Raw genomic sequence first — 19,398 nt, forward strand, 5'->3', positions numbered from 1 at the left:
GCCATAGAGGTACAAAGGATGATTAGAGATGACAGAGCGTCTAGTGAAAGTGATTTGGTGGGTTTTAGTGCTGGAAAATTTAAACCCATGTGTGGTGGCCCAATTGGACACACGGTCGACTGCATGCTGGAGAGAAACTGTAAGGAGGTGACAGTCAGCGCCTGCACAGGCAATAGCGAAGTCATCAACATAGAGTGATGACCAAATATTTGATGGAAGACTAGAGGCCAAATCATTAATAGCAAGGAGAAAAAGTGTTGTGCTCAGAACACATCCCTGGGGGACACCTTCAGCTTGGATAAAGTCCGGGGAGAGCACATTATTAACCCGAACACGGAAATGCCTGTCAGTTAAAAAGTTCTTAAGGAAGGATGGTAGATTGCCTCGAAGGCCTAAGGAGTGGGCTTGGGCTAAAATATTATACCTCCAAGTTGTGTCATATGCCTTCTCAAGGTCAAAAAATATGGCAATAACTGAGTGGTGATTCGCAAAGGCATTACGAACATACGTATCCAAGCGCAGTAAGGGGTCTATGGTAGAACGTCCCTTACGAAAGCCATATTGACGAGTGGAGAGACTGTTGTGTGTCTCTAAATACCACACTAAACGTCTATTTACTAGACGTTCCATTACTTTGCAAACTGCACTGGTAAGAGCAATGGGACGATAGTGGGAGGTTTCATGTCCCGTAGTGCCTGGTTTGCGGAAAGGGAGAACAATGGCAGATTTCCACAGCTGTGGAAGAACTCCTTGTGACCAAATAAGATTGTAAAGGCGTAATAGGACTGCAAGGGCTGACTGATGTAAATGTTGTAGCATACGAATATGAATGTCGTCGGGCCCAGCTGCCGATGATCGACAAGCTGAGAGTGTTGCCTCCAGTTCTTGAAGTGTAAAAGGCACATTATACTGTTCTTCTCTGAGAGAAGAAAAGTCCAAGGGTGCTAACTCTCTGGCAGACTTTGAGGAAAGAAATGAGGGGCATAGATGGAGTCCCTGAGAAATACGGACCAGATGATTGCCAATTTCATTGGCAACATCTAGTGGGTTTGCTATATCAACACCGGCAACCCGCAGAACAGGAGCCGGGTCAGGAGAATATTTACCACTCAGTTTTCGTACTTTTTTCCAGACTGCACTCATAGAGGAAGCAGAGGTGATGGTGGAGACATAATCTCGCCAGCAAGTGCGTTTAGCGTCACGGATGGCACGGCGAGCGATCGCACGCTTCTGTTTAAAATCAAGGAGTCGCTCTGTGGTTCTATTGTACCGGTACCTGCCCCATGCAGCGCGTTTCAAACGTACTGCACGAGCACAAGCAGGAGACCACCAAGGCACGCATTTCTGAGAATGCCTGCCCGAAGTTTGGGGTATAGAATGAGAAGCTGCAGTGAAAACGGAGGACGAGAAGAGGTGTAAAAGCTCATCGATGGAGGACGAAGAAGGAACCTCTTTAAAAACAGTCAGGTGTGAGTAAAGGTTCCAATTTGCCCGATTAAATTGCCAGCGTGGGGTGCGAAGAGGTGGCGAATATGAAGGGGAAGTAAGAATGATTGGGAAATGATCACTGTCATGTAAGTCCGGGAGAACAGACCAAGTAAAGTCTAATGCGGTGGAGGAAGAGCAAACTGAGAGATCGATGCAAGAGAGAGTATGAGTCCGAGGATCAAAATGGGTGTGAGTACCTGTATTTAAAACATGGAGGGGGTGGGTGGCAAGAAAAGCCTCTAACTGAATTCCTCGGGAATCACAGTGAGACCCTCCCCAGAGGAAATGGTGGGCATTAAAATCACCAAGTAACAGAATCGGTGGCGGTAATGACGAAACAAGGAAGGCAAAATCCGGAATAGATAATGCCCGAGAAGGAGAGAGATATAAAGAACAGAGCGTATACCACCTATGTAAGTGGATACGGGCTGCTGTGTAATGCAGCGAAGTATGAACAAATAGCTGATGGTACGGAATATCAGTGCGGAGAAGAAGGGCACTTTCATTAAAGGTCCCATCAGGAAAAGGATCTGAAGAATACAATAAATTATAGCCTGAGATGTGAGAAATAACAGCAGAGTGTAATTTTGGTTCCTGTAAGCAAACACCAACAGGGGCAAACTGGGAGAGTAACATCTGAAGCTCACCCCGATTACCCCTGAGGCCACGTATATTCCACTGTAAAAAGGCCATGATTGGCAATGATAAAGATACTTGAAATCCGCAGGTAAGGGTTCCTACGGACTAGGAGGGTTAGAAAAGTCCACATGCGGAGGCAGTGGAAAATGTTCAAGCAGCGAAGGAACGGTGCGCTGTGAAGAAAGGAGTTGCGCAGATGGAGCAGAGGAGAGAGAAAGAGCGGAAGGTGGATCAGTGTCCATTGATGGTTTGGTCTCTGCAATATATTCAGAGATTGCTTCAAGTGTTTCGGAATTCAGAGATGTCGTATGGGAGACAATATTGGGAATGGTAGGGGGAGGATGAGTAAAGATTGGAACTGTATTGGACTGTACCAAGGTAGGGGGGGGCGAAAGGGTGGAGGGAACTGGAGAAGCGTGGCAGGGGACAGAAGAGACAGGAACCTGGGAGGTGGCAGAAGAGGAAGAAACTTGGGAGGGAACAGGGGAGGAAGGTACATTACGAGGAGGAGGGTGAACCTCTGCACTTGTAACTGAGCCAGTGAGAGGGGAAGAACTAGGGACAGAGACAGGGAGGGTAAAATGAGGAGGTGGAAGATGGGTAGGAGGTGTTACCGGACCTTTTTTTGACTTTTGAGAAGTAGAGGGACGATTGGGAAGAGGTGTCGTACGAGGTCTCGTCGATACTGAGGCTTGTAAGAGAGAACTCGAAGAAGCGAGATTAGACTGAGGCGTTGAAGTAGGGACGTCTGAGCCGAGGACAGCAAAAGGATTAGATACAGGAGTGATTATGGGAGAGGTAACCACAGAGGTGGGTGTAGAAGATGGGATACCAGAAGTGGGGGGACGTTTTGAAACACGGGAATAAGAAACACGTGGGAGTCTCCCTTGGAGGCGGAGATGAGAAACTGCCATGGCATAAGGGAGACCTTCTGTCTCTTTGAGGTAACGGATTTCCCGCTCGTTTAAATAGACCCGACAACGGCGAGAGTACGAAGGGTGAGCCTCATGACAGTTAAGGCAAGAGGGAGATCGATTGCAAGACGTATTAGAATGGTCATCGGCACCACAGACTGGGCATTCGGCGATAGATCTGCAATATTTCGCTGGATGGCCAAATCGCCAGCAATTTCTACACTGTTGTGGTGTAGGGATCACCTTTCGAACTTGTAACCGATGTCCTGCTATATAAACTGAGGATGGGAGTTCTCGGCTGTCAAAAGTTAAACGAGCCACATTGCTAGGGTATCGTCTCCGCCCACGGGCAGGAAGAACGTAAGTGTCTACCTTGAGGATTGGGAGATCTTGGAGTTCCAGCTGTTCTAGAATGTCGGTGCCACATGTCTGGAAATTTTGTTGAACTATGGTATGGGGCAGAATAACGGTACCACTACAAGAATTGAGGGAATGATGTTTTTCAAGGGTGACAGGAACAGTATCTATATGGGAAAGACGAGAGAGCTCACGAGCCTGGGTAGCATTCTGTACGGTAATGATGCGCGTACCGCTCTTAAGAGCATGAAAAGAAATATCTTTACCAACATGGCGTAGGAGTGCCTTGCCAATACTATGGTCAGAAAGATAGGCAGTAGAGGAAGTTGGTCGTAAAGTGAAGAATTTAGTCCACTGTTCAGTCTGAAACTGAGCGTGGAAAGGTAGTGAAGGACGTGTCGATCTTTTCTGAGAAGAACGAGAAGGTGAAGGTGGAGAAGTATCATCAGCAGGTAATTGTCGTTGACGTTTAGGCGTGGGACCAGAGTTGGTCCGACGTGGAACGGGTCGGCGATTTGAAAATTGCCGCACCGTAGAGGGAGAGGCCGGAAGCATAGTCAGAGGAGAGCGAAGGTCTGATAAATCGAAGGAGTCAGTCGAGGCCTCAGTACCTGAAGCAGGTGAGGAAACAGCACCGGCAATAGGTACAGAGGCATGAGGAATGTCTGAAGAGTGGTCCAAAGACGAGGCGGGGTCAGAACGGGGTGCGGTATCAAGAAGGGGCCCGGGGGTACCAGGTTCATGGACTAGGGCTGCCATGGTTAGGTTACTTCTTTCTTTTTGTTTTTAAGAAAAAAAAAGAAAGAAGAAAAGAAAATAAAAATAAAAAAAAGAAAAAAAAAGGGGGGACCGGGGAGGGATAGTTCCTAGGAGGAATGAAAGGGCCAGAAATCTCCCTCCGCGCCCAAGAGGACTCGACACCGCTAGTAGCGCAGATGCAGCATGGAACCCGTGCCATACCCTACCCTTCATGCCAGTAAACCAGCAATCTGGGATAGCAACCTCACATCTGCCGAGCTACCTCGGTGGACAAAAGAGAGGGCGGCCGGATATCCGCCACAAAGCATACCTCCTTCAGCCACCACCCCCGGAATCCGAAAGGTGGCTTCCAGAGATACACCCGTCGCCCAAAAGACACCCAAAGCTACTCCGGGATACCGGAGAGGGATCGGGACATCCCTAGGCAATCCAGATTCCACGGCAAACTACGCCACCGCCAAGAAACCTCAACGGAATGGGATCGACCCCGGTGTCCTTTCCTCTACCTAGGAACTAGCGTGCCTGTGGGAGAAATCCCAAAGGACAAAAAGAGGAAGGGCAAAAGGGAGGAGTGGGGAGGAGGAGGAGGAAAGGAAAAAGGGGAGGATGGGGAGGATGGGATAGGGGAGGGGAGATTGGGGGGTAATTAGGTTCGGTCTGAGGAAGAAGACCGATAGGTCTAATTCCTCAGACCAAGAGCCTCTTCACCACGCCAAGGAGCCCCCCTTGAAGAGGAATATTCTGCATAATATTTACACCACACACTGCCCTTAGACAGGACATCTCCACTGCCTCCAGCCACCTCCTCACTGCAGCATTTACAACCCATGCTTCACACCCGTATAAGAGTGTTCATACCGCTATGCTCTCGTACATTCCCTTCTTTGCCTCCATGGATGTTTGTCTCCATAGATACCTCAATGCACCGCTCACCTTTTTTTTCCCTTCATCAGTTCTATGGTTAACCTCGTCCTTCATAAACCCATCCACTGACAAGCCAACTCCCAAATATTTGAAAACATTCACTTCTTCCATACTCCCTCACTCCAATGTGATATCCAATTTTTCTTTACCTAAATCATTTGATACCCTCATCACCTTACTCTTATCTATGTTCACTTTCAACTTTCCACTTTTCCACACCCAAACTCATCTGCTAACCTTTGCAACTTTTCTTTAGAATCTCCTAAAAGCACAGTATCATCAGCAAAATGTAATTGTCAACTCCAATTTTGTATTTGATTCCCCAAAATTTAATCCCACCTCTCCCCAAAACACCCTAGCATTTACTTCTTTTACAACTCTATCTATAAATATGTTAAACAACCATGGTGGCATTACACATCCCTATCTAAGACCTACTTTTACTGGGAAGTAATCTCCCTCTCTCCTACACACCCTAACCCGAGCTTCACTATCCTCAAACTCTTTACAGCATTTAATAACTTACTACCTATTCCATACACTTGCAACATCTGCCACATTGCTTCCCTATCCATTATCATATGCCTTTTCTAAATTCATAAATGCAATGAAAACTTCCCTACCTTTATCTAAATACTTGTCACATACATGCTTCAATGTAAACCACTTGATCTACACATCCCCTACCCATTCTAAAGCCTCCTTGCTCATCAGCAATCCTGCTCTCTGTCTTACCTCTAATTCTTTCAATAACTACCATACACTTTACCTGGCATACTCACTAAACTTATTCCTGTATAATTTTTGCAATCTCTCTTGTCCCCCTTCCCTTTATATAAAGGAACTGTATACTCTGCCAGTCCCTAGGTACCTTCCTCTCTTTCACACTAAAAAAAAAACAATTTACCAACCAATCTAACATTATATCCCCCTCTGCTTTTAACATTTCTGTCATGATCCTGTCGGTTCCAGCTGCTTTACCTCCTTTCATTCTACATAATGCCTCATGCACCTCTCCCACACTCGCATCCTGTTCTTCACTCCTATAAGATGTTATACCTTCCTGACCAATGCATGAAATTACTGCCTCCCTTTCTTCATCGACATTTAAAAGCTCCTCAAAATATTCCTGCTATCTGCCCAATACCTCCAGCTCCGCATCTACTAACTCCCTATTCTGCTTTTAACCGACAAATCCATTTGTTCCCTAGACTTTCTTAACCTGTATTTCAATCTAAACTTTTTTCAAGTACCCCATCCCTCTTCAACCCCTTCTCCCTAACCCATACTTGCACTAGCCCACCTTTCTGCAACTAGTTGCTTATATCTCACCCTAACTTCCTCCTCCCTTAGTTTATAAACTTTCACTTCTTTCTTACTTGCTGTTGCCATTTTCTTTTTGTCCCATCTACCTCTTACTCTAACTGTAGCTACAACTAAATAATGATCCGATATATCCATTGCCCCTTTACAAACATGTACATCCTGAAGCCTACCCATCAACCTTTTATCCACTAAAACAATCTAAAACTACTTTCATTACATGCTACATCATGTCTTGTATACTTATTTATCCTCTTTTTCATAAAATATGTATTACTTATTACCAAACCTTTTTCTTAAAATATTTCAATTAAAGGCTCCCCATTTTCATCTACCCCTGGCAACCCAAATTTACCTACTACTCCATGAGGGAATAAAAATTACATGACTGCAGCTGATGCAAAGATCTTATGTAAAATTAATAATGAAAAATGACTAAATCCTTACAATAAGTTTCTTCAGGTATAGGTACACAAATAGTGTTACATTAAATTATTATACATACCAGCATGTGTAGATTACCTAGGATAGGTCAGAAAGTGACATTTCCATTGGGATCCTTGTGAAATATTATTTAAACCTTGAAAGTTAAAACAGACAAGTAACTCAACTATGTGAAAAGCAGTTTCAATAAAAGGAGATACTAGGAATGAGGTATACCGAGTTATTTACATTAACATTAAAGAGGGGCTCAGATCACAGTACTAATTAAATGTATATTAGCTATACAAGAAATCACTCCTCCCTTTCTGAAGCTACATTCATTAGGTAACTTTTGGCTCTCTTCTTGAACTGACTCATGCTATGACAGGCTTTGACCTGTGCAGGCAGTCCATTCCACTCCCTTATTGCTGTACAATAAAATGTGTTTGAAGCCTGATTACCAACTGTGATTACTACAAAGTTATGTTCCCTTTTCCTAGTACTATACTTGCTTCGGTTCCCAGCCTTGACAAACTTTACAGCAAACTATTCAGGACAATGAGCAAATTTATAAATGTGGCTTAACTTCAGTTGTTTTACTGTCTTAAACATTCAGCATGAAGAGCAATAGTAGTCTATATGGCACTGTATGAGAGCAAGACATAGGGTCCTGCAAGCCTCAGTAGGTAGACACTGCCTGTCTGTAGAGGAACTTCAGTTTGGCATTCACTTTCTTTACTACACTGTTCCCTACAAATTCTCCTGATATCCTTGGGTCAAAGGGAATTCCCAGATATTTCACTGAGGATATTGAACTGATGAGTTCCCCATTACACTGGACATTAAAATTATTTACCCTTTTCAGTTTATTTTTCATGCCTGAGGTGTAACAATTTGTTAGTTCTAGCAATAGTACATTAGCTATATCTTATGGGTCGTTACCTGAAACTAACAGAGCACTGTCATCTGCATACAACAGAAGCTTACACTTGACATTGATGGGCATGTCATTCACATAACATAGGAACAATAAGGAACCCAGAATACTACCTTCGGGAACCCCACATGCTATCGGCCTGTGGGGGCGATAGATACATGAGGAAGTTAATGTAGACAAGTCGTGTAATGGTAGTGGGAGAAAGCAAAATCAGGCCACATCAAAATGAAGAATATAGATTGACAAAATATTGACAGTATCAGATAAAGGGATCTAGGAATTAACAAATTGTCACTAGAAAAATATAATGAAATTGTGAGAATCTCTTATGCTACACTGGCAAACTATTAAATAGCTTTCAAATATATTGATGGTGAAATGTTAAGTTGTTTTAAACTTTTATTTTATTAGCACATCAGCCGTCTCCCACCAAGGCAGGGTGGCCCAAAATAGAAAAACTTTCATCATTCACTCCATCACTGTCTTGCAGTGATGGAGTGAATGATGGGGAAGTATAAAAGAATCTTTCCTCCATAAGCCATGCATGTCATATGAGGCAACTAAAATGCCGGGAGCAATGGGCTAGTAACCCCTTCTCCTGTAAAAAATATATAAAAAAAGAGAAAAACTTAAACCTGTATCAGGCTAAAATGTGCAGTGGTACCCACAGCTGAAGAAACACACAGGTTAGAAAATATTCAAAGAAAAGCAACAAAATGACTGCCAGTTTGGGAATATGAATTATGCTGCTCGTTGCTCTGCTGATAATGCCTTCCAAGGATTGATCCCAGCATGGGTGACATGTTGGGTATGTTTCCTTACACCTGCTGCCCCTTTTCACCTATCAGTAAGTAGGTCCCTGGGCATTAGCCAACTGTTGTGGGCTGCATCCTGGGAACAAGCTTAATCTAAGATATTGACCGAAATGTTCTGCATAACCAGGACTTTCTATATAGCATACCAATAATGTCGGCTAGGTCTGTAATAGATGTATCGTGTAGTAATGTACTTAATAAAAATTATTTACATCATTAGAAAGGCTGAGAACATTAAAGTTGTCTAAGCTGGCAGATTGAAGGAAACATCATGAAAAACCATATATAAGGTCTTGAAAGAACCTGAAGGAGTGCATGAAGATTTCTTAATAGCCATAACAGGGATACGAAAAAGACACCATTGCAAATTGAGGAAAAGGAAGAGTGGAAAAGAAACATTTTCTTCTCAAATAGTGGTTCATCAGGAGGAATTATTAAGTGGTGTAATCACTGGAAATTTTAAAATTATATCAACAGAGTATTCAAGACAGAACACTGAGCATAGCTCTGCTCATGTAGCTACAAAACAGTAATTACATATATGTAATCAATCTCAATCTCTCAGACTAGCTAAACAATACACACAAAAAAAGAAAACCACTGAACCCTCAGTCATTTTACTTTCACAACAGTGGGCAATGATGTTTAATGTTTTGAAAGGGGGGGTTATTATTACAATCAAAACTAAGCTTTAAACCCACAAGGGTCATACAGCGCTCGGTTGGGTATACAGGTGATTGGAAACTTAATTTTCTTCAGGATACGTGCTTTAAATTAATTTAGGTTAAAATTCATCTAACCTCGTACGTTGAAGGTTAAAATATTTACGTCAGTAGCATACGACTTAATATGCTGATACTATATACTCTTTAAAGTACGAGGAAAAGTGTTAAAACCTATGTAAAACATACAGCTAAACTATTAAAAATACAATAGATGTATAACAAGCTAATAGGATATGGGTTATAATAATTTAAATATAAGAAACCATTTTAATACATCCAGCCAGAAGTTTATTGAAAGAAAACATCAGGAAATAAAAATACACTCAATTTACTTTAAATTATACAAGAGCTCACACTTTTGATATTTGAAAGTTCTAGGTAAAAAAAAAAACCTTGATCTATATAAGGTCGGTGTCATTAATAACATCAAGGTACCCAAACAATGAAACTGCTCGACTACTCTGCTCCAAGAACTTGCCCACCATCTTAATGTAAGTGCTTGAGTACTAATAACTATCATGGAGTTATTGGAACAAGATGCTGCAGAGAAACTTCACCCAGCCCATAAAATGCTGATGCTTCACTCGCCAAAGTTTGCTCTTAGCAGCCAACATTACTTCACACATCCTCTACACTCTATAACCCATTTACGGAAACCTAACGTTATACCCATATAATCCATCTCTATTTATCTCACGCTGTTTTCCCATTACTGATTGCACGAAAAAGTCTATTCAAATCTTGTCATAGTTATCATGACCTTGTTTAGTAAAAGTAGGTGTAGTAGCGATGTATATATTGTAGCCCTCCCTCCCTCAAACACCAGGTGACCTACACTTCTAAAGGCCACTGACTAGCTTTTGATTTACATGTTTAACCAAATTGTTCTATTATTGTACTAGTGCATGAATACAAAGGACATTACGTAATATTAATACGAAATATTTCGCAAAATTTAGGCATCGTTAGCTACTACAACCATAGCCTGCACATTGCAAGCACCGTGTAAATTGGTTTCAAGCAGAGAAAAAGTCACAAATTATTGGGACTGGGAGGTAGGAGGAATTTATTAATGATGTTGATGGCGGCAGCACAAGGAAACGTCGCCATGTCTGGCAGTGTAAGCAAGTCCTGCCACCACTACACTAGCACCCACCAGCTGTGGCTCACCCCGCAACACACCCTCCTTATTCACACCTCAACACACACCTTAATCTCAACTTTCAGCACTCCTCCGCCCCCTTGCAACTCATCTTTGACTATAACTACCTCATTAGCGGCATCACCGAATTTTGCAAATTAGGTTGAGGGCAAATACAAGCAAAACAAGGCTGGGTTGTAGAATGTGTGTGTGTTGCGGGAGCGGTGGTGGTGGCGCAGGGCGCATGCGTGCTGCCGCTGGGAGGAGAGTCGTTGTAGAGCAGCCGCCACACCGGACCTGTGAAAATGTTTGTCTCACCCTCACCACATACCACATCATCACTGCCCACGCCGCTCTTCTTGCCACACAACGTTGCTCTCCGTGCTGGAACCACTATTTTGTGACTTTGAAGTTCGTCTAGTGCTTTATTTTAGATAAAATTAGCAGATATATTGCAGTCCACCTGACGGCCGTTGTCAGCCATGGCGGCCCGTATTAAGAGCTGTAGCTACGGTGCGATGCTGATAAATACCATTTTTTGACTGATTAAGTGATTCAATACATCCTCAAGATGCTTACATTATAATCTTGATCTGTGCACGTCAACAATCTTCGTTTAATTTCTTCTATGGAGCGCTGCATGAGGCCGCGCGTGTGGTCACGTCGGCGCAGCGGTGGTGACTGGTCGGGGCGGCGACATGGACTGGCGGGACGGGGGATTGTGGGTAACTGAGCGAGCCGGGGAGTCGCCGAGCCCGCACGAGCACCGTGACGTCATCATCGCCTCCTGACTTGCGCCTCCCCATTGGCTAGGTGGCCATCAGGAAGATGTGACATCACCGTGACGTCACGGACACATCACTGGTAGCAGGGCGGTGTGTGATCGGGAGGCGGGTGTCAGTGCCGGCCCGGGCCGCTCCTCTGCTGCACAGATCCTTACACCACCGCGCCGCTTCACCATAGTCACGTGCGTTCACAACGCCTCTGAACCTACTCAAAAAGAATATATAAATATTTTGGGTCAATATTTACTTAAAGCCCGGGTCATAGCTCGACCATTCTTTTATTTTCTAAATTACCAACAAGCAATTCGAATTGGCAAAAATAGTTCGTTATTTATTGTGGAAATTGTTATTTTGGGAGATACTAAACAAAGTATTAGTATTGTGGTTAAATGTGCCTCTGCAGGGCCAATCGAACATTCGTATTCAGTCACGTGACACGCCTGGCCAATCACAGTGTGTTATTTTGTTTCCTCCCCCCGTGTTCACTCTCAATCATTTTCCCTACACAAAATGTGAGTATCTCCCAGTAATGAGTATGGAGACTCGCAAAAATATGTACTATTAGGTTACTATATTTTAGCTTATGCTGCATGAGGTTAAGGTAACCACGAAGTTTAATATTTTACTTAAATATCTCCAAAAGTAACAAATTGCGCAAGAAATTAGCTTTGCCGAGCTTTCGATTTCACTCGTTTGTTATTTAAAAAGATGACTTATGGTGTTCTGCTCCGGGCTTAATTAAAGTAAACGCTGGCCAATTCATTATCTAGGTAAAATTTATTATAGCTTTCAATTGATATGAATTTCTTTTGCTCTTTTTAGTATACGAGTAATCGCCGATGTACCCAAGTTGCTGATAGTGACGAGACGTCTCCCATCGTTCCCTTTAGAAGAGATCCGCTATATATAAGTTTTGTGAAACTTGTCCGGCATATAGTAACACAGTCTAACTTATGTTTTTTTTAGATAACTCGTAGTTGTATTTAAAGTCGCCTAACTTAGTTACCTGAATAATTATCGTCGGTGATTTGAAAAGTCGGTGACTGCCAGACAAGATTTTTTAATGTATTACTGAAAAAATGGTATTAATATACACTAATATTTTGTACATTTAGATCGTATATACAACTGAATGAAGGTATCTAGTGAAGCACAAATGTTTTTACATTTTTTTCCAATTCTTCGGACATTCATTAGTGAAAATTTAATCAGGAATAATTCTCAGTAGCAGCGAAGTACGTCCAAAAAAGGCACTTAAACTTGTAACCTCAAAATCCAAATTACTGTTTAACAAAAGTTGCAAGCAAGCGGTTTCAGTTTGGCAGTAAAGTGAGGTCGTGTACCCACGAAGTGCGCTGACATGCACTCTTCAGCATCTTCCAGATGCTACCATTCTTGTACTACCTATATGGGTTTAACCCGGCCTTTTTAACAAGAATAAAAATCCTGGATGGATGTACGTGTGTGTACGTACATACGTACTCGTCCAAATGTGGTTGCAATGTTTTCGTTAGATTCTTGTGATTTGTTTTTGGCAATTTGTGATTTCTGTTTTTTTTTTTTTTTTTTTTTTAGTTTTTTTTTTTTTGTTTTGTTTTTATATATACATATATAATTTGCTATGTGCGCCCGTTTGTGTGCCTGTACGTGTGTGTATGTGTGTGTGCTTGCGTATGTGCGCGCTGGCATGTGTACTCGCCTATATATGGTTGCAGGGGTCGATTCATAGCTCTTGGCCCCATCTGCGTGTGCGTGCGTGTCTGCTTGTGTTTATATTCACCTTTTTGTGGTTGCAGGGGCCAAGTCACAGCTCCTGGCCCCACCTCTTTTCTGGTATGTGTGCTCGCTTTTTTGTATTATATTTATTTATACATGCACAGCTATAAGTGCACCTCAGTTTACATCCATGCATATTTACTTGCCTGCATACACTTACCTTCTACAATAAGCCTTAATTGCATCTTTTAATGTGCTATTTCTCTCAAACTGTGTATAGGCTCATGCAATAATGGCCTTGTTATATTGGATGACAGTGGTTTAACAAATACCTTAAATAAATAACAAAAAGGCACAATACCGTGACTGGAACGATACTCAAATAACCCGCACATAAAAGACAGAAGCTTACGACGACGTTTCGGTCCGACTTGGACCATTGACAAAGTCACACTCAGTGTGACTTTGTCAATGGTCCAAGTCGGACCGAAACGTCGTCGTAAGCTTCTGTCTTTTATGTGCGGGTTATTTGAGTATAAATACCTTAAACTATTTTAATAATAAATGCTTATAAACATTTGTTTGCCCTAGTTACATAATGAATCCCTCATCAGTATTTGTTAATAAGGTATATTGTGTTTTTCCAGACATTCCATACACTTTGGCATTATATTTTTCTGTAAATTTTTGCAGCCACTACGCTTTAACCAATCGCCTACTTGTGCAATGTCTCTTATCTTCCACATCATTTTAATATTCCACCACAACATACTCTGCCACTTGGTGCCTCCTTCAAACCTCCAAATATGAGAGGCACCTTTGCACCACTTACTTGTTACCCTGCCTGATACAGGAAAGGGTGCCTCTGGAGAGGGGGCCTCCTTCCCAATGGAAGCCCTACAAACCCAGAACTGTACCCAGCCGGAGTAGTTCCTCTGTAGTACCTTAGAAGAAGGTACATGTACTTCCCATCCAGGGGCAGACTGGGAGTAGTAGGTCCAAAAATGGACGAGAGGGATGTGGAACGTGAGGTGTAGGCCCTTGCTAGAAGAATCTTTGTTTTGGTTATTTGATCAGGTCATTATATTGTATTCTCTACGATCCTCTAAGGTTTACCACCTGAGGATCATATATATAATTGTAATGAATAGATTGTACTATATTGTCTATATAGTATTCAAAAACTTTGTATATTTTCTCTAGGAATTTCTTATTTTAACAGTAAAATGCCAACACCATTTTTCTAATGTAGCTAAAATCCCGTAAAACATATCCTGAAGTTTACATAAAACTAATAAAATTGAAAGATGCAGTTAATTTTGTGCCATTCATTTTAAAACTTTTTCAAATATTTTGTTAGCTGTTACTGAAGCTTTAATTTAATTTTGTATACAGGTTATTGGATGATTGTAGTCCTTCTGAAGAAGCACCAATGTAACAGTGAATTGTAAGTATACAGTGCAAGCTAATATTCAGAATTTTGTGTTTACCAAGCCATATGATTGCAATATACAGTAGACCATTATATTAGTTACATTCCTGAAAATGCCATGTTAGGTAAATCTGTGTTAGATAAACTGAAGAACTTGTGGGAAAAATAGGATTACATTCCTGAGAGCCCCCCAAAAATCCAAACAACTTTTTTTTTATACCTCCAGAACTTGCAAAAATAAAAATAAATATGTAATTGTAGTTCAATGTTGTAATGAATTTTTGTTTGTACTGCTTAAGACATATTTCTTGCCTTAAATTGTGGGTGCTGGTGTTTGTGGGGGATTGTGAAGAGAGTGGAGAGTTATGCTGTGGCCCTACTTGGCTGAGGTGGATGGAAGAGGTTCTGGTACTGAAGTCAATAGTTGTACTGGAGTGTGCATAAGTTCTGTAATGCATTTCTGTTGTATTTTACCCTGCAGTACATTATTCAGCTGACAGTAAGGCCTCAGCTGCTCTAGACACCACTTCAGAGCACTGCTTTTAAATTCGTCAGGGTCCTCTTCAGAGAAAGAAGTCTAACTTTAAGTCGGTAAGTCAGTCAGTCAGTCAGTCAGTAAGTTAGTCAGTCAGTCAGTCAGTCAGTCAGTCAGTCAGTCAGTCAGTCAGTCAGTAAATCAGTCAGTCAGTAAATCAGTCAAGTCAGTCCAGTAAGCCAGCCAGTTATTCATCACACAGACTTGTATATTTACATCATTCTTTTTAATTGTATAAAGTGATGCTTCATTAAGGCCATAGGCTATCTCTTGTCTAATACCTCTGTTTTCTTCGTAACTTTAAGACTTAAACGCTTATACCTTTTCTTGCCACTTTTAGCAACACTCGTATGCCTACTGGGTGCCATTGGCAGATACAAGATATGGCAGTTAAAAAATCACAACACAATTCACAAACACAGCTCCTAAGACAGTGGACCTGAACAGTAATCACGAAGGCTGGGATGGTGGTGTCGGGGGTGGCAAGGGATGGTGGTAGGTCTCCCTCACTGATCCACAACAAGGTGGCAGCTTGAGCTGATGGTAAAGCATCAACTGCTCTAGATACCATTTCAGAACACTGCTTCTAGATTTGTCAGGGTCCTCTTCAGTGAAAGTGTCTAACTTTAAGTTGGACAGTCAAGTCAGTAGGGTCAGTCAAGTAAGTCGAATAAGTCAGTAAAGTCAGTCAGTCTCACAAACTCGTATATTTACCTTATGTTCTTTTAATTTTACAAAATGACACTTCATTAAGGTCATAGACCATCTTTTGTCTAATATCTCTATTTTCTTCATTAATTCTAAGACTTACACACACACACCTTTTCTTGCCACTTTCAGCAACACTTGTATGCTTACTGGGTGCTATGATTGCAATTAAAAGATCAAAACAATTCACAAACACAGCTAGCTCCTAAGACAATGGAACTGAACACATTCACGAAGGCTGGGATTGGGATGGCAGGAGTGTTGGGGATGGTGGTAGGTCTCCCTCTCTGACCCACAACAAAGCGGCAGCTTGAGCTGGGACATTTTCTGCGCCTGCAAACGGAACTGTATGAAGTTAATGTTAAGAAGTATTGTATAAAATTGGGTCGCAATTTTTCAATAGTGCAATAACCAAAGCATGGCAAATAAATCCATGTAATATAATGGTCTGCTGTACCAATGTCTGGCTGTTTATTAACTCTAAGCACTCAGAACTTTTCAAAGATGCTTAGTGGAGATTTACTCATTAATCGTCCTCTTTTATATATTATACTCAGTATTGGCCCTGTGCAAAGTTTTCTCAAATTTGAAGTTAGTCTTCCCCAGAAGTTCAAGAGACATGTTCTTAGAAGTGCTGGTGAATCTTGCATCCAAGAATACTACTAAATGGTATCCATATAAATTAATTTTCTTTTAAGATTCAGGCTCACTTTGTTTCATAGGCCATTTCTCTTTAAATAGTAATTTTTATTTTTCAACAAACCTGCCATATCCCACCAAGGCAGGGTGGCCCAAAAAGAAAAACAAAAGTTTCTCTTTAAATTTAGTAATCTATACAGGAAAAGAGGTTACTAGCCCCTTGCTCCCGGCATTTTAGTCGCCTCTTACGACACTCACGGCTTACGGAGGAAAAATTCTGTTCCACTTCCCCATGGAGATAAGAGGAAATAAACAAGAACAAGAACTAGAAAGAAAATAGAAGAAAACCCAGAGGTGTGTGTATATATAAATGTATATGCTTGTACATGTATGTGTAGTGTGATCTAAGTGTAAGTAGAAGTAGCAAGATGTACCTGAAATCTTGCATGTTCATGAGACAGAAAAAGGGACACCAGCAGTCCTACCATCATGTAAAATAATTACAGGCTTTTGTTTTACACTCACTTGGCAGGACGGTAGTACCTCCCTGGGCAGTTACTGTCTACCAACCTACTACCTAGTAAATAGTAATTATATACAGAGAATTCGTAGTTTGGAAGTTAGGAGGAGGTGCGGGATTGCCAAAACTGTTGTCCAGAGGGCTGAGGAAGGGTTGTTGAGGTGGTTCGGACATGTAGAGAGAATGGAGTGAAACAGAATGACTTCAAGAGTGTATCAGTCTGTAGTGGAAGGAAGGCGGGGTAGGGGTCGGCCTAGGAAAGGTTGGAGGGAGGGGGTAAAGGAGGTTTTGTGTGCGAGGGGCTTGGACTTCCAGCGGGCATGCATGAGCATGTTTGATAGGAGTGAATGGAGACAAATGGTTTTTAATACTTGATGTGCTGTTGGAGTGTGAGCAAAGTAACATTTATGAAGGGATTCAGGGAAACCGGCAGGCCGGACTTGAGTCCTGGAGATGGGAAGTACAGTGCCTGCAATCTGAAGGAGGGGTGTTAATGTTGCAGTTTAAAAACTGTAGTGTAAAGCACCCTTCTGGCAAGACACAGATGGAGTGAATGATGGTGAAAGTTTTTCTTTTTCGGGCCACCCTGCCTTGGTGGGAATCGGCCAGTGTGTTAATAAAAAAAATAATAGAAATGTAATCAGGGGTGTCAAGGGTAGTTGAGAACCAAAGTTTTATAGAACCAGAGTTTTATAGAACTGTTTATACAAGTTAGTGTCAAGATTTTAATTAAAGCTTTTAAGACTGCATATGAATGCTTAAAAGTGGTGAATATTTACTTTCAGAATTAACCATTTTGCAATGCAAATTTATTTAAACATTGTAAGTATTGAGTTCTGTGAATGTTTATACATGTATGTATAAGTGTGTGCGTGTGTACACGTGCAGTAAAATCTGTAAATAAGTGTTATCACAACATGAAGAAGTTATAATAATATCCGAGAGTTTTGGGATGGCCAAATTTTGGGTGTCGTTCATAAAGAATTCATTTGGATTGCCGACCCTTAGAGTGGGCAGTGGCTCGCTGAACACGGAGTCATATTGGGATTTTAATATCTCACTCATTTCTTGGCTGTCGTCTGTGTATGTCCCGACCCGCCTAAGCAGGGGCCCAATACTGGATGTTGTTTTCCCTTAGACTTGGCATAAGAGAAGAAGTATTTTGGGTTTTTTCAATTTCCTTTATGGCTTTTAGTTCTTCCTGTGATTCTTGTCTCCTATAAGATTCCTTCAGCTTAAGTTCAATATTTGCAATTTCATTGACTAGTGCTTCACTTTGTATTTCAGATATATTGACCCCACTCAGCAGCTCTGTGGCTCTTCGCCTTCGTCTGTATAGGGAACGTCTCTCTTTCTAGTTTACATCTTCTCTTTCTTTTTCTTAATAGAATGTGTCTTGAGCAGATCTCAAGAACCACAGAATTCATTTTTTCAAGGCACTTGTTCAAGTCCACGTTGTTTAGGGTATCTTCCCAGCTTGTTTCATTTAGGACATGGTTTACTTGATCCCATTGTATGTTTTTTTTTTTTATTGAAATTGAATTTCGTGAAGAGAACTTCATGACTGCTTACATCTTGCTGGTCCGGAGCCCTGTGCATACATGTCTGTACCTCTATTATGTTGTGATCTGAGTGAATTGTCTTTGGTACAATTATATTATGTATCAGATCATCATTGTTAGTGAAGATGAGGTCCAGCGTATTTTCTAGTCTTGTAGGCTCTACTATTTGCTGGTTTAAGGTGAATTTGTTGCAGAGATTTAATAGTTCGTGTGTGGATTTTCATCAGAGCTGCCTCCTGGGGTGATCTCTGCTAAAACATTGTTTGCTATACTCCTCCATTTTAGGTGTCTCAGGTTGAAATCTCCTAGTAGTAAGATGTTTGGGGCAGGAGTTAGGAGTTTCCAGACAGTGGTCAATTTTTCTCAAGCTGCTCCTGGAATTGCTAGGAAATTGCATCTGGAGGCTTGTATACTACTGCAATGTCAAGGTTTTGGTTTTCGATCTTTACCGCCAAAACTTCAACTACATCAGTTGAAGTGTTAAGTAGTTCTGTGCAAATGAGCGACTCTGTGACATACAGGCCAACCCTCCTTCCCCCCTTGTTGCCTGTTTAGTCTGTCGCATCAGAATAGGTTATAACCTGGGATCCATATTTCGTTGTCATAATAATCCTTTATGTGGGTCTCTGTGAGTGCTGCAAACATTGCATTTGACTCTGTGAGCAGTCCCTTGATGTAAGGAATTTTTGACAGCTTTAGACCCTGTATGTTTGCAAAGACAAAGGTCGTATTGGTGGAATTTAGGAGGGTTTTATTTGCTGGCTCTAATATCTGTTGTTCTTGGGTAGAGGCCAATGTCTGTGCCTCTTCTCCAGAAGTGTTTTCAGGTGGTGTAGGACTGTTGTCATTTCTTGCCAGTCTTTTTCCCCTTCTGGTCCTAAAAAACCTGTCTCTGGAGAGGTTGAGGTTCCTCTCTCTTGTTTTCCATAGTCTGGCAGGTCTGTGTCTTCTAGTCCCCTTTAGATATGCCTGGCAGTATGCATTGTAGCATTTTCTTTTATGGATTGATGAGTGACACATTTGCAAGAAAGGAAGTTGCACTCTCCTGTTGTCATG

The 19,398-nt window shown here is 41.7% G+C and overlaps 1 protein-coding gene and 1 long non-coding RNA gene across 3 annotated transcripts in view; one reads left to right on the top strand and one right to left on the bottom strand.

Moving 5' to 3' along the window:
• LOC128685355 (mucin-5AC) overlaps positions 1-11,157 on the bottom strand; it is a 46,807-nt gene extending 35,650 nt beyond the window's left edge. The window contains exon 1 of one of the 2 annotated variants that reach the window (XM_053771845.2): positions 11,025-11,157. In XM_053771845.2, the coding sequence (XP_053627820.1) occupies positions 11,025-11,087 (63 nt within the window). In that variant the 5' untranslated portion in view covers positions 11,088-11,157. Of the gene's footprint in view, positions 1-10,573; positions 10,697-11,024 lie in introns of those variants that run through there. The other variant, XM_053771846.2, reaches the window with a different exon arrangement.
• On the top strand, positions 10,719-19,358 carry LOC138852392 (uncharacterized). The gene is made up of 3 exons (XR_011391720.1): positions 10,719-10,856; positions 14,342-14,393; positions 14,860-19,358. It is a non-coding gene; the product is annotated as an uncharacterized lncRNA (long non-coding RNA).
• Positions 19,359-19,398: the final 40 nt, after the last annotated feature.

Source organism: Cherax quadricarinatus, chromosome 8 (genome assembly GCF_038502225.1).
Source record: "Cherax quadricarinatus isolate ZL_2023a chromosome 8, ASM3850222v1, whole genome shotgun sequence".
NCBI lineage: Eukaryota > Metazoa > Arthropoda > Malacostraca > Decapoda > Parastacidae > Cherax > Cherax quadricarinatus.